We start from the raw sequence: 20190 nt of genomic DNA on the forward strand, positions 1-20190 counted from the left end.
TATTTTCAAAATAAGAGCATTTTAATGTAAACGGATTCAATATGACAGAGCAAATCTTAACGTGGCTTTTGTTCTGAAATGCTGCATTTACCCCAAATGATTTTGCGGGCTGTGGAACAAACTGTTTTAAAGATCCGACGTTGAGTGAATTTACGACTTCTCCAGACTGAAGGTACAAGAAGAAAGGGCAGATTCACTGTGTGGCTGTTTGGCAGGAAAGATCCGCCGCTTAGACTGGAAGTAAAGCGACCATCATTAGCTAATTTAGCCACATGCAGACTGTTTTAGGAGACTTATTTCGGATGCATTTAGTGTTACTGTGAGACAGTGAATTTCTTTAATAGCACAACATTCGTATGTGAATAGTTATTAAACATTATAAATATAACCTCCCCTGTGACATTGCTCTTAGAGATAGATATTAAGTCGACTTAGTTAGCTTGCTATTACTACAGCTATCGTCCTGTTTGGCTGGACAACTTACCAGCTTGACCAATATACCTAATGCTTACAGTTAGCTGTAACAAGTTTGGTAGTAGTGGATTGTATTGAAATGACGTAATCAGATTACCAAAAATAGGTAAACGAAGATACGACTGAGGGCATTTAAAGAGACATAGAATCAGACTTTAGCGCCAAAGATTGTTGGAGTAAATTTAGTTTATATTAAAGCTTAAAGAAAGTGTAGCACCCATTCAGATTTTTATGATATCATGTTTTTGTAAGAGTGATTTGATGTATACAACTACAAATGCTAAAATGTGTCGCCTATTATCAGATTTACTTGTGTCAGATTGCCAACCTTGTTATTGGTCAGTTAGTATTATTCCTTTTTATTTGAATGGAAGATAAACACTTTGAACTCTTGTGTTGTATGAGCATAGTTCTCCATGGTGCCTGCTATATGCACATGGTAAAAACATAAATTTACCCAGTGTTTCAAATGTTTAATGAAAGACGGGAGCAAACTGTCTTGTGCTGTTGAAATAATTCCCCTTAATAATATTGAAGTGTAGAAATTCAAGTCACCACTAGATGTCACCGTTGCGCCTTTAATACGTTTACAATTCTTGCAACTGCCATCCTTCTGTTTTTTAGTGTCATGTGAAGATGTCTGCATTGGTAGCCTATGATGATTCAGAGTCAGAGGATGACTCATTGGATCAAAAGGAGGAGGAAGCACTACCTTCTGTCCAAAGTGTGCCCTGTGTGCAAACTCAAGAAGCGGCTGGATGTGTCAACTCTAAAGTAATGCCCTTCCCTGCAAGTTTAGCCTCTGGCTGTGAAGTTTTAGGAAATCATCTAGGTTTCTCAGAAAGAAGCAGCCCTTCGTTGCATGTTTTGTCTCAGACACGTGCCAACTGGGAGACAGAATATTGGAGTGGAAATGAGGATAAGAATGTTAGAGACAGTGCAGCTTCGCTGATTTTACCTGCAGCTCAGGGAGGGATTGAATCCCTACGGGCTCCTTCTTGCGTTCCAAAAAGCTCCTGCGATGGGTTAAACCCAGCAAAAAGACAACTAACTGTCCGGCCTGGTGTCAGACCATACATTTCTAAGAGACAGAGACTTGCCGCTTCTGTGGAGACCGTGAACCCAAAGTATCCATCAGAACCCATCAGTGGGAGTCAGAGCAAGGAAACACAAATTCTCACCGATGTGTCAGCAAGAGTGAAGCCATATCTTGCTGAAAAGCCCAGAGCAGCAGGGATTCCAACAAGGCTACTAATGAGCCTAGGAGGCCACCAGGGCCCAGTCAACAAAGCGCAGTGGTGTCCTGTGCCTCATCTCAGTCACCTGCTGCTGTCTGCCTCCATGGACAAGACTTTCAAGGTAATGACAGTCACTGTAAAACGATGACTTGCTGTAGAAATTATGTCACTTAACTTTGGATGCCATGAAAAGCAGAGCTCAGTGCCCTCGTGCAGAGCTATATCGGGACCCACTTGATAGATGTTTTTTTTTTTTCTCAGTTGAAACTTTGAGCTTAAACAAGCTTTTACAATTAAATTAACCATTTCATTTTTCATTCATAATACTGGATATTTTTGCACATAATACGCTATTTGTCATCCCCTCTCAGGATGCTCAGACCCACTTTAACAGATCCATATATTACCTGGACTTGGAACAGGTTTTTACAAGGCAGAAATCAATTTATCAGAGCGGTCTCAGGCAGGTACAAAGTACACGGAGGGGGTCGAAGGGTATAGTCATTTAACTGATGTTCAGTGTAATTGGACAGAGACATCATATCGGCCGTGCTCCCGCAGTTTGTAAATGGACCGCAAACCACTTTCTTTAGCTTCATATCTGTCACTGTCAGTTGAATGTGTGTCAGGACCCATGGGACTACCTCATCTCCCTCTCTCCCTCTTCGTCTGTCTCCCTTTGTCTGACTCCGGCTCCTTTTCTTCATTTCACACCTGAAAAACAATCCCTCATTCCCCAATCGTAAAGGTCAAGCAATGCAGTTATCTGCCTGCCATTGCCTAAATATTTTTCTACCGGTGTGAAATCACGTAACCCACCGGTATCCTTTGAGAACTCTGGCTAATTAATGATTTAAATATGAATGAGATCATTTGCATAATCATACAAGTGCAGCGGTATGGCAGCCACCTCGTCTGGCGCCTGGAGAGGGCTGTTTGGAGCAGATGGCGGAGACTGCGAGAGGAGGGGAAGGAGGTGAAGACTTGCTTGTTTGTATGCATGGATTATCTCTTCCTCTCCATCATGAAATGTTTAACGCAGTGTTGAAGAACGTATAAAGTCTTAATATTTATCAGTGAGCATGATTTGTCAGTCCTCTGGTACCCTCTGAGAGGTGCCATTTCTACTACACCAGTTATTAATAGGGGGTAGGGGCAGCTTTCTTCCATCTACCGAGTTCAAACATTGGTGCACTACTGTTACATCAGTATGTTGTTATTTGATTTGATGGTTTTGAATTGAAAAACGATTGACAAGAACTAATGATTATGAATGTAATCTGCAACAATAGTTTGAGAACAACAACGGCTCGTTTATTTGATTTGTTTAACCTTTATTTAACCAGGCAAGTCATGAAGAAGAAATACTTATGAAGGGGACGGATCAGGACAATAAGATATAAAAGGCATAAATAGACAACACATATTAGAACGACACTTTAAAGCATACATGCAATCATAAGCGCGGTGAGTGATTTGGGGGAAAAAAAGAGTAGAAACAATACAGCAAGACAGATGCTGAAATATACATAAAACTAGAGCAAACACAAGACCTAAAGAAAGAAGACCTAAAGATGAACATGTCCACTTTCAATGTTCTTTGGATTGTGATCATGATAGACCCTTCGCCGTGTTTTATTGAGGGTTGGGTGTTCTGTTCCTTATAGGGTTAATTCAATCTGACATTGCATTACGTCAGTTTCCTCTGTCCATAGGACATTATTCCAGAGAGACAGCGGCTCATTTATGGAAGATTTTGCGTTAGTCTCTATCAATGGAGCCCTACTTGGTTCAGTGTGAAGCTTGTGATTCTTCCAGGCGAGACTGAAGCTGTTAAGATGTCTCTATGGTTCTTTTGTTTTAATAGTTGGCAGCTGCCTTTCCAGAGTTTTCTTATTAACTTGTGCCATGTGTTGGAAGCATTTTCCGAAGCCGTTTTCAGAACTTGAAACCTTCTGAAAACCCCACACGGATACCAAGATCTTTGGCAATAGCTTTGTAGCTTTTCTTTTGTTTTTCTACCAACAGAATCTCTGATGCTGATGTAGCTTTGCTCTTGTGGAAAACTAAATGATAGATAGATAAACAAGAAACGCTTGGTTCCCTTTTTCTAATAAGTAAAACCACGATTAATTGATTAATTGATAACATTAAGCAAAGGAGAGGTCTTCTTTTGTTTTTATTATTTTGTGTGAGGAACATATTTGAAATCATCAAAAGGGAGCCAGTAGTTGGGTCTGGGCGGACATTTTGCCTTTTGCACAGTTGTTTTTTGTTACCCCCTTTACTGATAAATGTGTTCAAATTTCTGTGCTTAGAATTCAGGTGTGTCAGTAAATGTGCAGCACTCTACAATAATGCTCTCCAGGGTAGAAAATTACAGGCACAAGTGGGATGAAATCAGGCTGCTAATCTATTGTATTGTACTATATTTACGATGTGTTTGTTTTTTTGTATTGTTTTAAATTATGGCAGCTTGTCAAACACTATTGTTTACTTCTTGACATCCATTATGTGCTGTCTCATTATGCCTCTGACTTCAGCTTTTGTCTGCTATTTCTGCCTTTGGCTGAACAAAGTGTGGGGACATAATCAATGAAGCCTTAACACTCTCCTCTGTGCTTGTGTTCCCTCGCCGACACCCTCCATGCTTCCGACATCTCTTCCTCCATCCTGTCTGTCAGGCTATTATTATTCCAACCTGTTTTCATCTCTTGTCACCATGGCTACGGCAGGTGTAAAGCAGCAGTTTTAAGTTGATAACACCAGTACCAATTTAGTTTTAATTATCAAGAGTCATTCAGGAAGCAGATTACCCCAATGAGACATTTGCAAGGATCCGCTCTGCATGTCTGTTAAGTGGCCGGTGAAATTAAAGGGGATGCATATAAACAAGCTCTCCTTTTTCAAAAACGCACGTGTCTCAGTTTAAAGTTGGATTGTTGCGAGTGGGTGCGCGTTGAGTATTTTTTGTCGTGGTTCTTGTCTTCATTGCTGTCATTCAGACTCTTATGACTCTGTTCAGGTGAGTGTTCTTTTGGTTTTTGCAGGGAGCGGTGCCGTCATCAGGTGCTTCTCCTCAGATTTTCTTGTCGCCTTGAGGTGGCAGTGTCTCTCTAAGCCAAAGATCATACAGAAAACTACAGGCATACCCTGCTGCGCAATGAATAGAAGCATTCTTTGACAGATGTATCGCTCCAGTATTTAACATGTTGCAATTAAAAGTGTGACTCTCCGTCTCTGTTTCTATCTCGGCTACTTTTTCCCACCCCGGAGGTGTCTCTGGCACTCTGCTCGTTGGACCACTGCCTGCTGGATTAATGTGTCACTCCTCCCTGTCCATCTCTCTTCTCTGTCTCCTGAGGGAGCCGCGGCGCGGTACTTCTTAGCGTGTTTCATGTTCTGTGTAGAAGAGCCGTAGAAGAGGCAGGGAGGGCTCCACAGATCTTCAAAGTTTCTCTGTGGCCCTGGTAATGCTGGGGAAGCAAAAATTCATACTCATTCGTATAATACCTCACCTCAAGTGGGCACCAGTTCGGACCACCCATTGGATTTCAAGCTCAGCTTCAAGGGAGATGCTTTTTTTTTTTTTTTTTTGTCATTTGGCATGTCTAACATACAACAAAAAGACGCTATTCTGCTCAACATGTTTGCCAAGAGACGTACAACAACAGAATACAAAATCAAAATCAATAGTAGAGCAGTCTGGTTGATTAACACAGTATTCATTAACCTGTTTTATTTTCACCATGATATCATATATCAAAGAAGGACGGCGCTACATGGCGTTGTCTTGGCTGTCGCAACAGACAGAAGGCAGCTGGGTGCTTCTCTCTTCTGCTCTGTCTGTTATCACAGCAACCTCTGACAGCACAAAGACATTAAAGCCATTACACCCCACTCTGACCTGATTTATAGGCACATTCAAAAGGAATTAGTTTGATTAATTAGAAAGGTTGTTTTGGATTGTAAATCCCAGAAACAAACCTGATTTGTGGAAGAATTGTGCTGTTTTTTGTATTTTTTTTCCCAGCTGCACTTTGCTGAGTGATCTCATTTGGAGGCATTACAATATAATTATGGGTGAGTTGCTTTGGTTATATCTCTCTTAGCTTTGAGAAAGCCCAGTTCTCCCTTGCAGAGGGACACATTTTAGGAAACTTTGCGTGCTTTTGCAGAGGGTGTTGGAATTTTATCGTTTCAACATTTTCCTGATGGACAGAGCCGAAGCATCCAAATATTCAGTCTAGATTCTCAGTAAAGTGCCTTGAAACCTCATCCAAAGGACGTTTGTCCCTTGTTGTTGGTGTGAGTGAAAACAGGGTATGTCCACCGTCTGGTGTCTTGTCTGATGTTTCTTTTATTTGTGTTGTGGGATGTTAGATTACAGCACACCAAGGTTGCATGTGTTGCCATTTAGCAGGGTTGCACAGTTGCTTCTTTTATCTTTTCTTTTTTAATCAATGTTATGATCACTCCACACAGACCGAGCACAGCTTCCCGATACAATGCACTTTAGTACGTTCTGTTCTCTTAAAAAGTCTTATTTGTACAGCTATTGAATCTTCCAGAGTTCCTAAAGCTTGTGTAAAGTCGGCACCTAACTTCTTTCTTTGCTGCAGTCTGATTGTATTTGTGACTTTGCTCTGTATCCATGTCTGGCAGGTGTGGGATGGAACAGAGAGTGGACGATGCCTCAGGGTTTACACCGGCCACCTGGGAGCTGTGCGTGACGCCTGTTGGACCCCCTGCGGGCGACAGCTCCTCACCGGCTCATTCGACAACACAGCTGTGATCACTGACGTGGAGACAGGTGAGTTGCACCACTTCTGTCTTCATTTCTGAAGAACTAAATGTCATTGGACAAGCCACCTTATTCACTTCTCTTATCAGATCTTTGTGAGCTTACCGTTAACTGGACTCAATGTGAGATACAGTTTTTAATTGTTCACAGAGCCACACTTGGGGTTGGCTACACTAAACCAGAAAGACTGCGGTTTGTCTGTATATGTATTGTCAAATTCACGCTGACCTTTTTTAATTTCACCTATGGCTGCTTTACATTAAACATTTTCCAAGCTCACTGCTGGCATTCTGGGACAACAAAGCACACTCCCTGCAACCCGCGTGTTTCTTTCACTCGATAAGTTGTATAGTAATTTATGTTTGGAGTGAATTTGAGTCCCCTTGAGTCCCAAAGCCTGTTATAACCCAACTTATGAATTGCAAAGATGCTTCTTTCTTTGTATTTCTCTGTGGTCGTGACTCATTTCATGGTAAAATCTTTCAAATCTACATTTAGAGCTAATACGTATCTGACAAATTGTCCCATTCCAAAAGCCCATCCAAGCACAGCCAAAAAAATGCTTCATTTCTATCCCACCATATTCTTATCTTCTCATCAAATTAGACATTTACATTTTTTTCACAGGTTGCACATAACGCCACATAATGCATGGGCACAAGGTAATTTGATTGCAGTTGGATAAATTAGTGAGCACATTTAATTGTTTTGTTTTTTAATTCAATGTAAAGCAGAAAATAAATACTTATTGTGAGTTTCTTACCTCACATGTGTTTACTATCCACTCAGCTAAACATTCAGGGAATGAGCACTGCTCTATTGCTCTGAGATGCAGAGGGTGTGTCTGCCGAGGAGGCTGATTTACAGATGACTGTTGCCATGGTTGTTCACAAAACCAATCCACGAGCATCCACTGAACATAGTTCCTCTATAACTATGATTCTTCAGTTTGTGTGTAGCCCTCTAACCTTGGTGGTGTGATGTTGGCTCCTCGCAAAATGAATTCACATACAGTACTTGCACATTTAGTCCTGTAACAATTGAGGTATTAATGTTTACTTCAATCCAACAAGCTGATTCTCTGATCATCCAAGGAAGATGTATTTGCATGATGAAGGGAGATAAGAGAGTTTGCTAGCTACTTGTCGGGTACATAGCTTGATGGTATGGTTGCTCGACAGAGGGTAATGCGTTATTTTAGGCCTACTTCTAATGTTATAGCATCATTAGTTGGCTTTCTCCTGAAATACCTACGGATATCTGTCACAGAGCTCTGATCTTTCTGATAATCTGGAGCAGAAACCTTTTGGAAGACTTTTTAAGAATCAGTTTTACAGTGATCATTAAACACGCCAATACCTGCTAACATCAGACTTTTGAGTGCAATGTGGAGATGTTTAACTGGCATTCAGTCACATGTCAAATGACTGCAGGAGACTCTGGTTTTAATTGGCTCAAGCTCAGCGTTAATGGGAACACAACACCCGGGCGTACACATTTGATTTTTACTGAGGATGCTTTGGTTTGGGCAACAAAAATGGGCACAGCTTATGTGGGTTTTTTTTTATAGAGACAACACACGTCTGCTGATTGCAACATCTCACATGAAAGCTCAGAAATGGACAACAACTCACAGAAAAAAAGAGATGAGATTGATTTATTTTTTTTTATACAAGGGAGGAAAAAGAAATCTTCTCTGATTCATGGTGTGGGGACATCCCTTCATATTATCACAGTGATATGTCTGTCCTCTGGGAGATAGAGGTACACTGGATCTGTAGGTTACAGCCCTCAGAGCATCGATGATAAACCTGCTGCCACTCACAATGAGAAAGTCTTTAGTTGGCTTGTTTTAGCCGATGTAACCATGTCTGGAAACTGGTTTAAATGTGCTGCTTTTTTTGTTAAAAACTGTCTAACTGTACAGTTCAGTACAACATAGTTTTCAGTCTCATGCCATGCCTTAAGCGGTTATCCTTTAGCATGTAAAATGTGTTTTCTTGCCCTCATGAGACATGAACTAAGAAAAAAGAATTTGTGAACTTTTGGATGAATTCTCTGATATCCAAATGTTGCTTTTGCGATGCATTTCAAGCTCTCTGTCTCTCCCCCCACTACTCCTCGCACGTCTTTCCTGTTTACTTTATGAAAAAACAAAGGAGTTACCACATCACAATAAAACTTCTGTTTTGGTTGCGTAATGGAGACAAAAGGTCGCAGAATGCACCAAAAAACTCACGGTGGCTGGAGGCTAAACCTCAGCTGTAGCTGTCGAAACTAAACTGTCAAAGCCTTTTTGTATTTCAGCCTATGTTTTAAAATCTGATCATTCGCAATAAGCAGAATGAGGTGTCTAGATGGCTGTTTAGTGCTGTCTATTTTGCTTCCAGGGTTAGACTGTTCATTCATTTGTCCAAGGCGCAGGTTGGGGGAGATATATTGAATGCCGGCCCACCAGAGCAGCACTCAATATATCTCCTGTGTTTGTAGACCTCTTGATTTACACTTTAAACCCAGACTAAGAAAATGAATAATAAAGATGGAAAATACAAAACAGCGGTGTGCTGATCACCTCGAGGTGTGTAAAGCAGGAGGGACAGGCTTTTTATTACTCTTCATTGCTGTTTTTCCACACGACCGATGAAAACATGAATATTTTAGGGACCCTCAATAAAATTCACCAGTCGGTGTTTTTCGGGGAGCTCATGTCTTATTAAGAGAAACTTCATTTCGTGAGCCTATTGGCTTTGGAAAGATAAGCTGATCTTTTGTGCTGACTCTGCGTATGAACACACTAATCTAATGCGGACAAATAAACTCAAATGTGCTAATGAATAATTAAAACATGCAGACAAATAAATTAAAACAAGGTAACTAATTGTATCTCGTGCGCAGTGTGCAGACGCATTGTCAGTGATGTTTCCTGAGATCCTGAGTTCTTTGGGTGTTTCAGCTCTCACAACATCAAACACTTTCCCTAAGGCGACCCAGCCGGGGTTGATCAGGCCCGGACTTGTGTCCCAGTGGTACTAGCCCACTTCTCGGACCTTTTGATCCAAATCGACCTTGAAGCTATCTCTGCTGCTTCTGCGGTGGACTTGATGGCGCTCCTTTGATGCCGAGCGAGGTGTATGTCTTACACAGGGAGCGGGCTGCAAAGCCTCTGCACCCCACCTTGATAGGCTCACAGTGAGCCTTCCTCTGGTACTCCTCAATGAGCTCCTGGTATTTGTACCGCTTGTGCTCACTGGGCTCTTCCATGCAGTCCTCTCAAGGGACTGTCAGCTTCAGTAAAAGAGGACCTGCTTGGAAGACACAGATGTCTGCACCACATCTGGTCTCAAAGAGGTGAGTGTTATGAAGTCTGAGAACCTGAGCTGCCTACCCAAATCAACCCAAAGCTCTTAGTTCAATGCCGACAAGAGCAGGCTGGCTGATGGTGATGGCTATTATTATCGTGGCTTCTCTTCAGCCCTTACAAAGGTGATCTTCCTCTCACTGCAAATGCGTTTGTTGGTGGCCACTGCACTGGAGATGGCACATGTGAGGTAGTGGCCATCCTCAAGGGCTGATGGGCAGCTGCTCAAAATGTGCTCCAAGGTCCCCCTTCCTGGACAGAGTGAACAAGTTGGAAAATCACTCTTGCCCCAGGCGTGCAGGTTGGCTATTCCAGATGTTATTCCAAGTCAGTTTCCTCTCCAGAGCTCATTCCCACCTTGTCCATGCCTCCAACTGCCGCTCACCATCCTATTATTGCACCTGCCGTACAATGCAGCACTGGTGAGGATACGAGGCAGAGCCAGCCATCTTTGGAGGTAGCAGCTGATCTTTCTCTCCAGAGTTTCTACTGTAGACATCATCACTTCGTACACCAGCAGCGGCCAGACAACATGGGACAAGATGCCATGCTGGTACAACCATACCTTGAACCTGCCAGGTAGGCCAGACCTGTGCGCTGTGGACAACCAGTTTTTGAGCTTCTTGTTTTGAACTGCCGCTGTGTCTCTAAGGCTTCAGTCAAAAACCTTTCCTAGGCTAGTACCCGGTTTCTATGTAATTCATGGTTTAAATACACCACCCATGTAGAAGCAAAACGTATCCACCACTCCTCCCCTCTTCAGGACCATGAACCTGGTTTTGTTTCTTTAAAGCCCATCCTATCCCAAGAAATTATCAACCAGGCCCTGAAGAATCCACCTACATCCAGGCACTGATGTGGTGGTGGCCGTCAGGTCGTCCATGAAGGCTCTGATGGGGATGCTGGGTTCCTCTGCACTCTCTATCAGCAGCTTTCACCTTCACATTCATAGAACGGGTGAAATGAATCGCAGAAAATGTAGCTACAGCCAGATATGATCCCTTTTTCAAGCTGTTGGCAGTCAGATGTTGTGTTTCCTGATGTAAGAGGCTGAAATGAACAATGTTCTAAAATGTGGCTAAAAGACAAAGCATTGATAGCAGAATTTACATCGCTGTGTTTCTCACATGTAGCGGTGATATCCTTTTTTTACATCAGCTGAAAGTCTGAACATTTTTAAGAAGAGTTTACAGAAAACGATATCAGATTTCTTGTTCACTCAGTCAGCTTGTGATAGTGTTCACATTTACAGGAAAGTACTATACAGAGTCTGAGCAGAGTGAACCAAAAAGAAGGAAAAAAATTGAGGCCTCCATGGTATCTACATCACTTTGGTTGGCACATGGCACCGATGACTTGCTGCTGTTTGCACTTCCCCTCCCAGCACACATGTCAATACTGTCAATAAAGCCTACGGATAATAGCTTGGCCAGCCCATTAAACACACAGGCAGCCACAGGAAGGGAATCAATAATGGATACATCACCACAGGAGCAGCCACTATGACCTTATACTAGAACGTCACTAACCACAACCATAAACAAACAAATACTTATTTGATCACCAGAGTCTTGCTTGGCATCGTCAGAGTAGGTTCAAACTAACAGCTGAAGTACTCATTATACCTCTGCTTTTTCAGAAATGTATTTCATTAGACTCATTCCTCCTCCAACTATTATTCATTTGTATTTGAAATCTGATAAGCCTTATTGTTTCTGAGAATGAGGAGCTGCTTGGATGTGCTGGAAGGAGAGGGCAATAAGACCGTGTTCCTATGGCAGCCCGAGATGAAGAAATTCAATTTATCTGCATATTAATGTGGGAGTTGGGAATCCAGCCCAGTTCCTGGACGACTGGAGCGCACTTTAATGCGGTACAGCTGAGATGAAGTCTCTGACACTTTAAACCCAATCATAGTCGAGCAATGAAAATAACACGGGGAACGAGCTACATTTATAATTTCACTCGGATGATTTAAACACAGACAGGCGTGATTGTGGTGTGGACGGAACACTCCAAAGGATCGGTGCTTGTAGAGGATTTTCAGTCACGACACATATGACATCCACAGCAGCTTTACCATAAATATGACATTTATTATTTGAAAAATGGAAAAGGCTCCCATCCCTCGTTCCTGCAGCACCCGTTCAGATGACAGGGAGCTAAATGTTTTCCATGTCAGACCGCAATCAGGGAGAAATCGATTGTTACGCTCTTCACAGTAATGCAGAGCCTCTCCGCTGTAACAAGGAAAGCACCCAGACCTCTTGTGTTCACTTGAGCTCTCTCTGGTGATGAATGGAGGCCCTTTAATGATCGGGACATTTGGCCGCTTATTTTACAGCAACATACCTTACCAAAAGCCACAGTACTGATGTTTACAGATTCATTTCGCCTGCCCGTCTTAGCAGCTGTTTTTGTGTCCGCTGGGATTCGTAGACTATTGTTGGCCATTGGAAAGTTGTGGCACTTAATGCTCCAGAGCAGCAAACTGCGAAAACTTCAGCTTTAATTGAAAGGCTCACACTTGCTGATGGGTCAGTTAATTAAAGTGCATTTGATTAGCAGAACCTTGCTGCTACTTTAGATACTTAGGCAAGTTTATTTGTACAGCACAATTCAACAACAAGGCGATTCAAAGTGCTTTACAGATACATTAAAACAGTAGAAATAAAAAGCATGATTTAAATTTTAAACAAAAAAGAAAGAAATAAGAACAATAGATAAAATCAGATAAAATCAATAGTAAAAAGTTGATTAAGTTTTGAAACTCAAGCTTCAGATTTGGATCTTTATTCAAATGCAGCTGAAAAGAGGTGTGTCCTCAACCTGGACTTAAATACACTGAGTGTTTCAGCTGTAGAACTTTTTGGACATTTTCCATCCTTAGCAATTCATTCACATATTCCAAGAATTACCCTCTAAAGTTTGCCTGTGTTATAACAGGAGCCTTACAACAGCGCACAGCTTGAGGAAATGAGACACACACACACACACACCCAGTTGCATCTTCATTTTGACCCACTTTGAAGACTTCATTATACAATGGTAACCTACTAGCTTGGCACAGGTTTGATTCATACTCATCACAGAAAATAAAACAGATTTAACTCTTAACTCTTATTAAAGGGTTAGTTAGCGTTTTTGCATGCTGTCTGCGATCTGTTGGTCTGATGTTGTGGGCCTGGCACTGGTTCATAAGCTCTATGGATCTATGTTTTAGTGGAACGTTTTCGCCGACGTCCTTGGAAAGAGCAGCGTAATCAAAAAAGTGAAGAAAAAAAAAAGAGAGAGGATCTAAGAAAAGGAAAAAAAATCTACATCAGGTCAACCATCTAGTTGGTTGCGTTCATCCTCCTCGTTAGAGCGTGACCGTTACTTTAAATAAATGTATCAGGACTGAAGAAATGCTTAATGCAAAAATTCTTTAAAAAGGTCCAAATGTAGCCCAAAAACCTTTATTTGGATATAGGTCATCAAAACCAAGCGTGTGCATTTTTCCAGTGCAGTGACAGCACCCTGCTTTGGTGAATCCTGTAATGAGGCACAATGTTTCATCTCTCCTCTATGGGGCTCAGCCCTGCTACCTCAATCATACCTTATGTCCTCTGCTCTGTAGTTATCAGCTTTTTGTTGTCTCTGTGGTATGATCACTGTCCTTTCAAGACTATAGAGTAAAAAGTACCCCGAGGGAGGAACGGATCACTGCAGTCCTCCGTTATCTGTCCTCTCATCCAGCTAATTAATCTTATTTAATTAAAACACGAAGAGGCCCTGTTTGTTATGAGGTGAATGTTGCCTAACATGGGTTTTAAATCTCTGTGACAGATCTCCACTGCGGGTAAGCCAATTAAGTGGGAAGTGTGAGCCTGACGAAATAGCCCGTTCAAACTCCGGCTCAAATCAATGCATTGAACTAGTCCACCAATAAGTGGAAGAGGGTCCAATTTTTGGTGTGGCTTTATGAGCCTTGACTCATTTGCCGATACTAAAAAAGACTTGGTAGGAAAATCCTGGGGATGAATGTGTAACGAAGAGTGTTTTTGTCTCAGGCTAACTGCTTGAAATTGTTTAAAATGGGGTCTTTGTTGTTTGTTCAATAAGTAAACCGAGAGCCATCGAGCCGCCTGAGGGCTTTCACTTTGCACAGTTTCCGAGTTGCTGGCTAAAAGTCTGACTTTTTTCAGAAAATTCACTTTTTGGTCACACCCTGTCAGGGTTAATTGTACTTAAGCCTCTCTGTGTGCTTTAGTGTGGGACAGTTTTAAATTGATTTTGATAAAGTAGCCTCTGGCCAGAGCAGTGTTTCATACTCTTATTTTCTCCCCGCAGTATAGCGGCATCTTTCATCTTTTTTTTTTCTTGAGTGATTATTTCTCAAAGACTAACTAGACACACTGCATATTTTATCAGCGAACTTGTGTTTTAATCATTGTATTTATCGGGAAAGTTGAAAGTAGAGATTAATTACACACAGTTTTTAACTGAACAGAGGTCTAGTGGGTCCTTTACAAGGATGATTAATAAATTGAATAGAGTTGTCTGCATAACTGTATATATTTTTTATTTATTTTGTGCTTAGTTCAGCCTTGATAGCTGAGACAGAGAAAATATCCAAACAAGCCTGTCATTCGGCACAAACTGGAACCATTATACGAAGAGGAGGGAGAAGCAGTATCTCCCTTCCTTTTGTCATGAAGAATGTGAGGTTTCTGACATTAAGATCAGCAAATGAATGGCAAAAATGAAGATGCTCTGGACCCCATTCAGTTCATGCAGACAGGGATGCCCATTACGGCACAGGTGGCATGGACTCCTCTGAGCTGTTTCTCCAACACCAAAAGTATGCAACATTAAAATAACCAAGCAGTGTGACTTGGCAGTTGCACTGTGTGCAGCATTATTAAGTAAAAAGTTTTTCTTTGTATTTATTTAACAGATCAAATGTTCTCAGCCGAGACGTTGTTGAATGTCAACCGTTATTTTCCATTTACTTTCCACACCCACTTAATCACAGTCCGACGTTGTTTGCCAGTCTGTCACAATTTGGCTTATTTTACAACTTCCAGAATTTTAAACAACCAAAACAAAAACATTCACCCTGTGGGGACTGTTAAGGTTAAACACTGTGGACACTCAGAGAAAAGCAGTGTTTTATATCCCTCTTAAAGTACAATGTTGCCTGCTGGTAGGAGATCACAAACATACACTTTTGTGGGACAAATTAAACATCAAATCAAAGATTGAACGCACAAGTATGTGTCATTTTCATTCAAAAATCGAGCTCCACTTGAAACCATCCCCCATAACGAATGTCAACATTTTCCTCCCTTTTTTTCTAAATGTCACTGACAGAAAAAGTACTCGTCAATGTTATCTTATATCAGGGCTGAAAATATGAGTAATGAATGCAAGATGTGTCGTTGCTGAGAAAATTGGATTCATGCTCTTTGTCTCATCTCTTGCCGTCGGCAGGGCAGCAGGCAGTGAAACTGGACAACCAGTTCAAGGTGATGAGCGTGGTCTTGCACCCCAGCAGCCCGGAGGTATTCCTGTGTGGAGGCTACAGTTCAGTGGTCAAAGCCTGGGACTCGCGCAGCTGCAAGGTCAAACTTATTACCTTCCCTACAGCAGATAAGTCATTTGTTATCAGTGGTTGCTTATATACTGTAGACATGCACACTTTAAACATACGCTCTTTGTCTGTGTCGGCTACACACTAATAAGCACGAGACCCCACAGTGTGTGCAGGCAAACTGCAGATTATGTTGTTAATAGCTCAAAGCAACTCTGTTTCACTCAGGCTTCATAAATTGTTCCCGTGAAGCTGCAACGTGATATTGCTATTAAGCTTAATGGACTGTTTTACATGGGAATCCTGTTCAGTTCCTCAGAATTGGAATGCTCACATGTACTTTCTCCCCTCGACAAACGGAGTCTTTTCCTAGCAGGGTTATAGATTGAGCACAGTGGAGATGCTTCTGTCAGTTTAGTCAATATGAGGTGCAGACAGAGCATCTAAGGCTTAAATGTCTCTCTGTGGGGTTGAACCCCCCCCCCCCCCCCAGATAGAAACGACTGAGCACAGCCACAAACAAGCTCAACTTTTCACCCATTGGTCCGAAGGGACCGATGTTGAATGGGAGCCAAGAAATGGCTCTACAGTGTTGAAGATCAGTGACAGGAGCAACAGTTGAAAGTCACAGAGAAGGAGAGCGCAGAAAAGTGACAGGCAGGGGGTCATAGGTTGACTTGTTGCCTACAGTGCGGCTCCTGATCTGTGAATCTGATAAATCAGAGGCAGAAAGTCTTCTAGAATAACAAATACGCCCGCTGTGACTCCCACAGTTGAATGTTTTCTGTCATATTACAGGGGTTTGTTTTTAAAACCTGAAACATTTAGTGAAGCACATAACAAGTAAACTATTCCCAACATGTGGTGCAACATCTGGTTTTTCTTTTGCACTTTAAAGCATTTCATACCATAAGATCTGTCCCCTCACTTATGTATCATTTTGATAAATTAAACAACAGTAGAGGTACAAAATGTTGTGTGCGCGATGCTGCTTGAAATCACGTTCTGTATGTTCCACAGTGATGAACAAACTGTCCTCATGCCTAAATAAGTCTTTATCGGCAAGGACACAGTGTAATTGACATCATGTCACCCCGCCTTAAGGACAAAGGTCCAGATGTCTCCCTCCTTCCCCTCAATCTCTCTTCTGAACCACATCTCACAGTAACGCTCCACAGTACACAGTATCGTGTGACTGAACGCCATTTTTTTAAATTAGCATTTTAAAAAGCTTCTTACTAATTTGAACGTGTGTATCTTTGTGTGCCTGTGCTTATAGGTGGTGAAAGTGTACAAAGCCGGGATCCAGCAAACTTTGGACATCCTCTTTCTGAGAGGTGGGCAGGAATTCATAACGAGCTCCGACTGTGTTAGCAGAGACTCCGCAGACCGTACCCTCATAGCCTGGGACTTCCAGACCACAGCCAAGATCTCCAACCAGATCTACCAGGTGAGAAATCAGTGTTGTAAAAATGCACGTTGCTCCGCCTGGACCATTAAAATTCAAATAATCAGCTCATATCAAACAAGGAGGTAATGAGGCGTATGAAAGACTGGAATAAGCTTTTACAATAATGTGTTTTTGAAAGCAGCTGCTGAAGTCCTGCAAATTCTCCAAGCTCTAGAATACGTGCGAAAACATGGGCAAGAAGTCAATGTCATATAATCCACATTGGATTTATTTGATTGTATTACAAGCATTTCTGTCACTTTGTCCAATTTTTGCACCTTTGAACATAGACTTCTTTTGAAACGACACAGACAAAGTAACTTTCTTGATTCACTAGAGCCACAAAAGGTCAAATAACAGTTTGATTTCCATTCTAATTTCGAACAGGAACGGTACACATGCCCTAGCCTGGCTTTCCACCCACAAGAGGAATCGTTTGTTGCTCAGACAAACGGCAACTACGTGGCAGTGTTCTCCTCCCAAAAGCCCTATAGGATGAACAAAAGGCGGCGATTCGAAGGACACAAGGTCAGTAATAATTGTGGCCTCGGGGCAGGGTCATGAGATACGAAGGCCTGATCTATACAGAGCACCACTGCAGTGCGATGCACAAACACACGCACACACAGTTTAAGCAACATCCCACAACACTGTGCACAGGCAATTGAATAAATCTTTATTCACAGATGGAACTATCACTGTAACCCAAACACACTACAACAGTATTACCATAACCTGCAGTGTTTCCTCTACTGTACCCTCCCCTAAAACAAAAACACTAAGTGCAATTCAATATTTTCTCTGAGGAAGGCAACCAAAGCCAGTTCATGGTTAAAAGAGAACATGCACAGCTGAGAGAGCAAATCTAGATTGTTACCTCGTGTTCCAGCCCAGACCCCCCCCCCCATTTGTTCTGAACACAACCGCACAAATCAACACAACAAAAAAGCAGCATCCCCCCAAACACAGAAATGTAATTTCTAAAGTTTTTATTGTGTTTTCTTTACTGTGTAAAGAGGTAAACACTTCTATCAGTGTACAAACGTACCAGTCAGTGTGTCAGACAGCCATTACTGTGGTCATGACCAGAAACAAGAAAGCACCAGTGCTTTTTCATGTTTTATTGAAGACAACCTGTTGTGGTTAGAAATGGCTAAAACATTTTTTTTTTAATGGACAAGTTCATTTTCAACTGTGACTCATTAAAGTACAGCGCATCCGCAAAAATATTCACACTCCCTCAACTTTCACCATTTTGTTATGTTTCAAACTGAGATTTCTGTCGCCGGATTTTTGATGCACATTTCGAGGATGCGAATTTAGACGTTGGGGAATGAGAAAAGGTGAATGGAAACTGTCAAAGTCCAAAAAGCGCAAACAAGTCGGCAAACAAACTCAGATCACAGGCTTATTCCCAGATTTTCTCTGACATGAAAATTATCCCTAAAGAGGAGCTCTCTCCATTTTCCTCGAGTAAATGGCCACTGCAGTATTTGTTGTAATGTTTTTTTTTTCTCTTCTTTCTCCTCAAGGTAAGACCTCTAGTTTCCTGTTGAGTTACAAATATTAGCAACATTTCCGATTCCGACACTAGTGAACTCGCTAATGATGAAGGTCTGACTCTGACATGCTCAAACAGGTTCAACAAATCAGCTGTAACTCCATTGAGATCCAGAGTTCCTTTGTGAAGCTGTGGAAACCTTACAGAAACATAACCATTAGTGCATCACTCAACCAATCAGGCCTTTATTAGATTGTGTCCAGACAGAAGCCGTTTCTCACTAAAAAGGCTTGTCACAGCCTAATGGGAATTTGCCACGAGGCACCTGAATGACTGTCAGACCACGAGTAGCAAAATCATCTGATCTGATCAAACCAAGATTGAACTATTTGTCCACAAATCTCAACAGAGGAAATGAAGCACTTAGAATCATCTCTTTTATTACATCCCTGAAACCAAACAAGGTGATGGCAGCATCATTCTAAGGGAATGTTTTTATTTGACAGGCACTGGGAGGAGTGATGGATGCAGAAAATAACAGAGAAAACAGTTTATAGGTGTTGATTTACATTTCAGTGACAATGACCTAAAGCTTACTATCATGAAAACACGCATGGCTTTGGGAAAACTCAATAAAAACCCTGGGATGTGTCCTCAAGCCATTGACATTGTGTGTTAGGACATATTTGATATGTTGATAGTATGTCAAATGCAGTACGTAGAAAATATCAGGTGTTCAGATAGTTGTAAATCACTGCAAGCCAACATGCTTTTATGGCCCTTCTGACCCACAAACCACCGAGGAGTGGTCGATATGTCACATTACAAGGTAAACAAGGGTGAACCACTGAGAGAGCACAGACACAAAAGAGTTTATTTTTTCCTCTACTGGTCACATGTCCAGGGTGTACCCTGCCTCACGCCCAATGGCAGCTGGGATAAGCTCCAGCCCCGCGACCCTGAATTGGATTAAGTGGGTATAGAAACCGGATGGATAGATATTTTCTCTTGGTTGGACATTCACACATGATACGACGCAAAACAAAAGTGCATCAGAATGTATTAAAATGTAACACATGTAAAAGAGGCTAATGTAATGTTGACATGGATTTAAGTGTGTGTTTAATGCACTTGCAGCTAATTTATTTCTTTATTTTGCACAAGGTGGAAGGATATGCCGTACAGTGTGACCTTTCTCTGGATGGAACTATCCTGGCCTCGGGTAGCTCCACTGGCTCTGCTCACTTCTACGACTACCACAACACGCGTATGCTGCACACCCTCCAGGCTCACAGCCAGCCCTGCCTGTGCGTCTCTCAGCATCCCGTCCTACCTACGACTGTAGCCACCTGCGACTGGGCTGGTGAGATCAAGATCTGGGACTGACAGCTGAGTGTGAAGAAGTGAATATAGATCTAAAGAGTGGCTGCTTGGCCTGGAGAATCAGTTGAAAGACTATATAAAACTGAGGAGTCATGCGCAGACTTTTGTCTCTGATCATTTCTTAGCGTGCGATGCAAAGAACTTGGCATCGAAGTGCTGAAAGTCAGCAAACATATTGTCTTCTGCTGCTTTTAAATAGCATTTATTACAATGTATCTTGCAAAGCGTTTATATTTTTATTAAAAAAAAAACACTTTTTCAATTACTGCTGTTGTGTGAATCTGTCTGTAGGGATTGTTATTTATAATTGACTTGTCCTTTCACATCCTATCATCTTGGTGGGAGAGTTGAAATCATGCTAACTTAAACTTGATGAGATCAAAGGATGTTTATTTAAGAGTTCAATA

The 20190-nt window shown here is 41.8% G+C and overlaps 1 protein-coding gene across 1 annotated transcript; it reads left to right on the forward strand.

Annotated features, from left to right (window-relative positions):
- Nucleotides 1–93: 93 nt before the first annotated feature.
- wdr25 (WD repeat domain 25) lies at nt 94–20067 on the forward strand. The gene is made up of 7 exons (XM_075447665.1): nt 94–172; nt 1099–1833; nt 6378–6525; nt 15350–15480; nt 16729–16899; nt 17287–17427; nt 19565–20067. The coding sequence occupies exons 2-7, from the start codon at nt 1111–1113 to the stop codon at nt 19784–19786; spliced, it is 1536 nt and encodes a 511-aa protein (XP_075303780.1). The 5' UTR covers nt 94–172; nt 1099–1110; the 3' UTR covers nt 19787–20067.
- Nucleotides 20068–20190: the final 123 nt, after the last annotated feature.

This window comes from Odontesthes bonariensis, chromosome 17 (assembly GCF_027942865.1).
Source record: "Odontesthes bonariensis isolate fOdoBon6 chromosome 17, fOdoBon6.hap1, whole genome shotgun sequence".
Taxonomy (NCBI): domain Eukaryota; kingdom Metazoa; phylum Chordata; class Actinopteri; order Atheriniformes; family Atherinopsidae; genus Odontesthes; species Odontesthes bonariensis.

Excerpts from the sequence above, each read along its gene's own strand:
- wdr25 (XM_075447665.1), top strand. The coding sequence starts at position 1,111 with ATGTCTGCATTGGTAGCCTATGATGATTCAGAGTCAGAGGATGACTCA. Across the intron at positions 6,526-15,349 it reads GATCACTGACGTGGAGACAG|GGCAGCAGGCAGTGAAACTG; the intron begins GTGAGTTGCACC and ends TGCCGTCGGCAG. Across the intron at positions 17,428-19,564 it reads GGCGATTCGAAGGACACAAG|GTGGAAGGATATGCCGTACA; the intron begins GTCAGTAATAAT and ends ATTTTGCACAAG.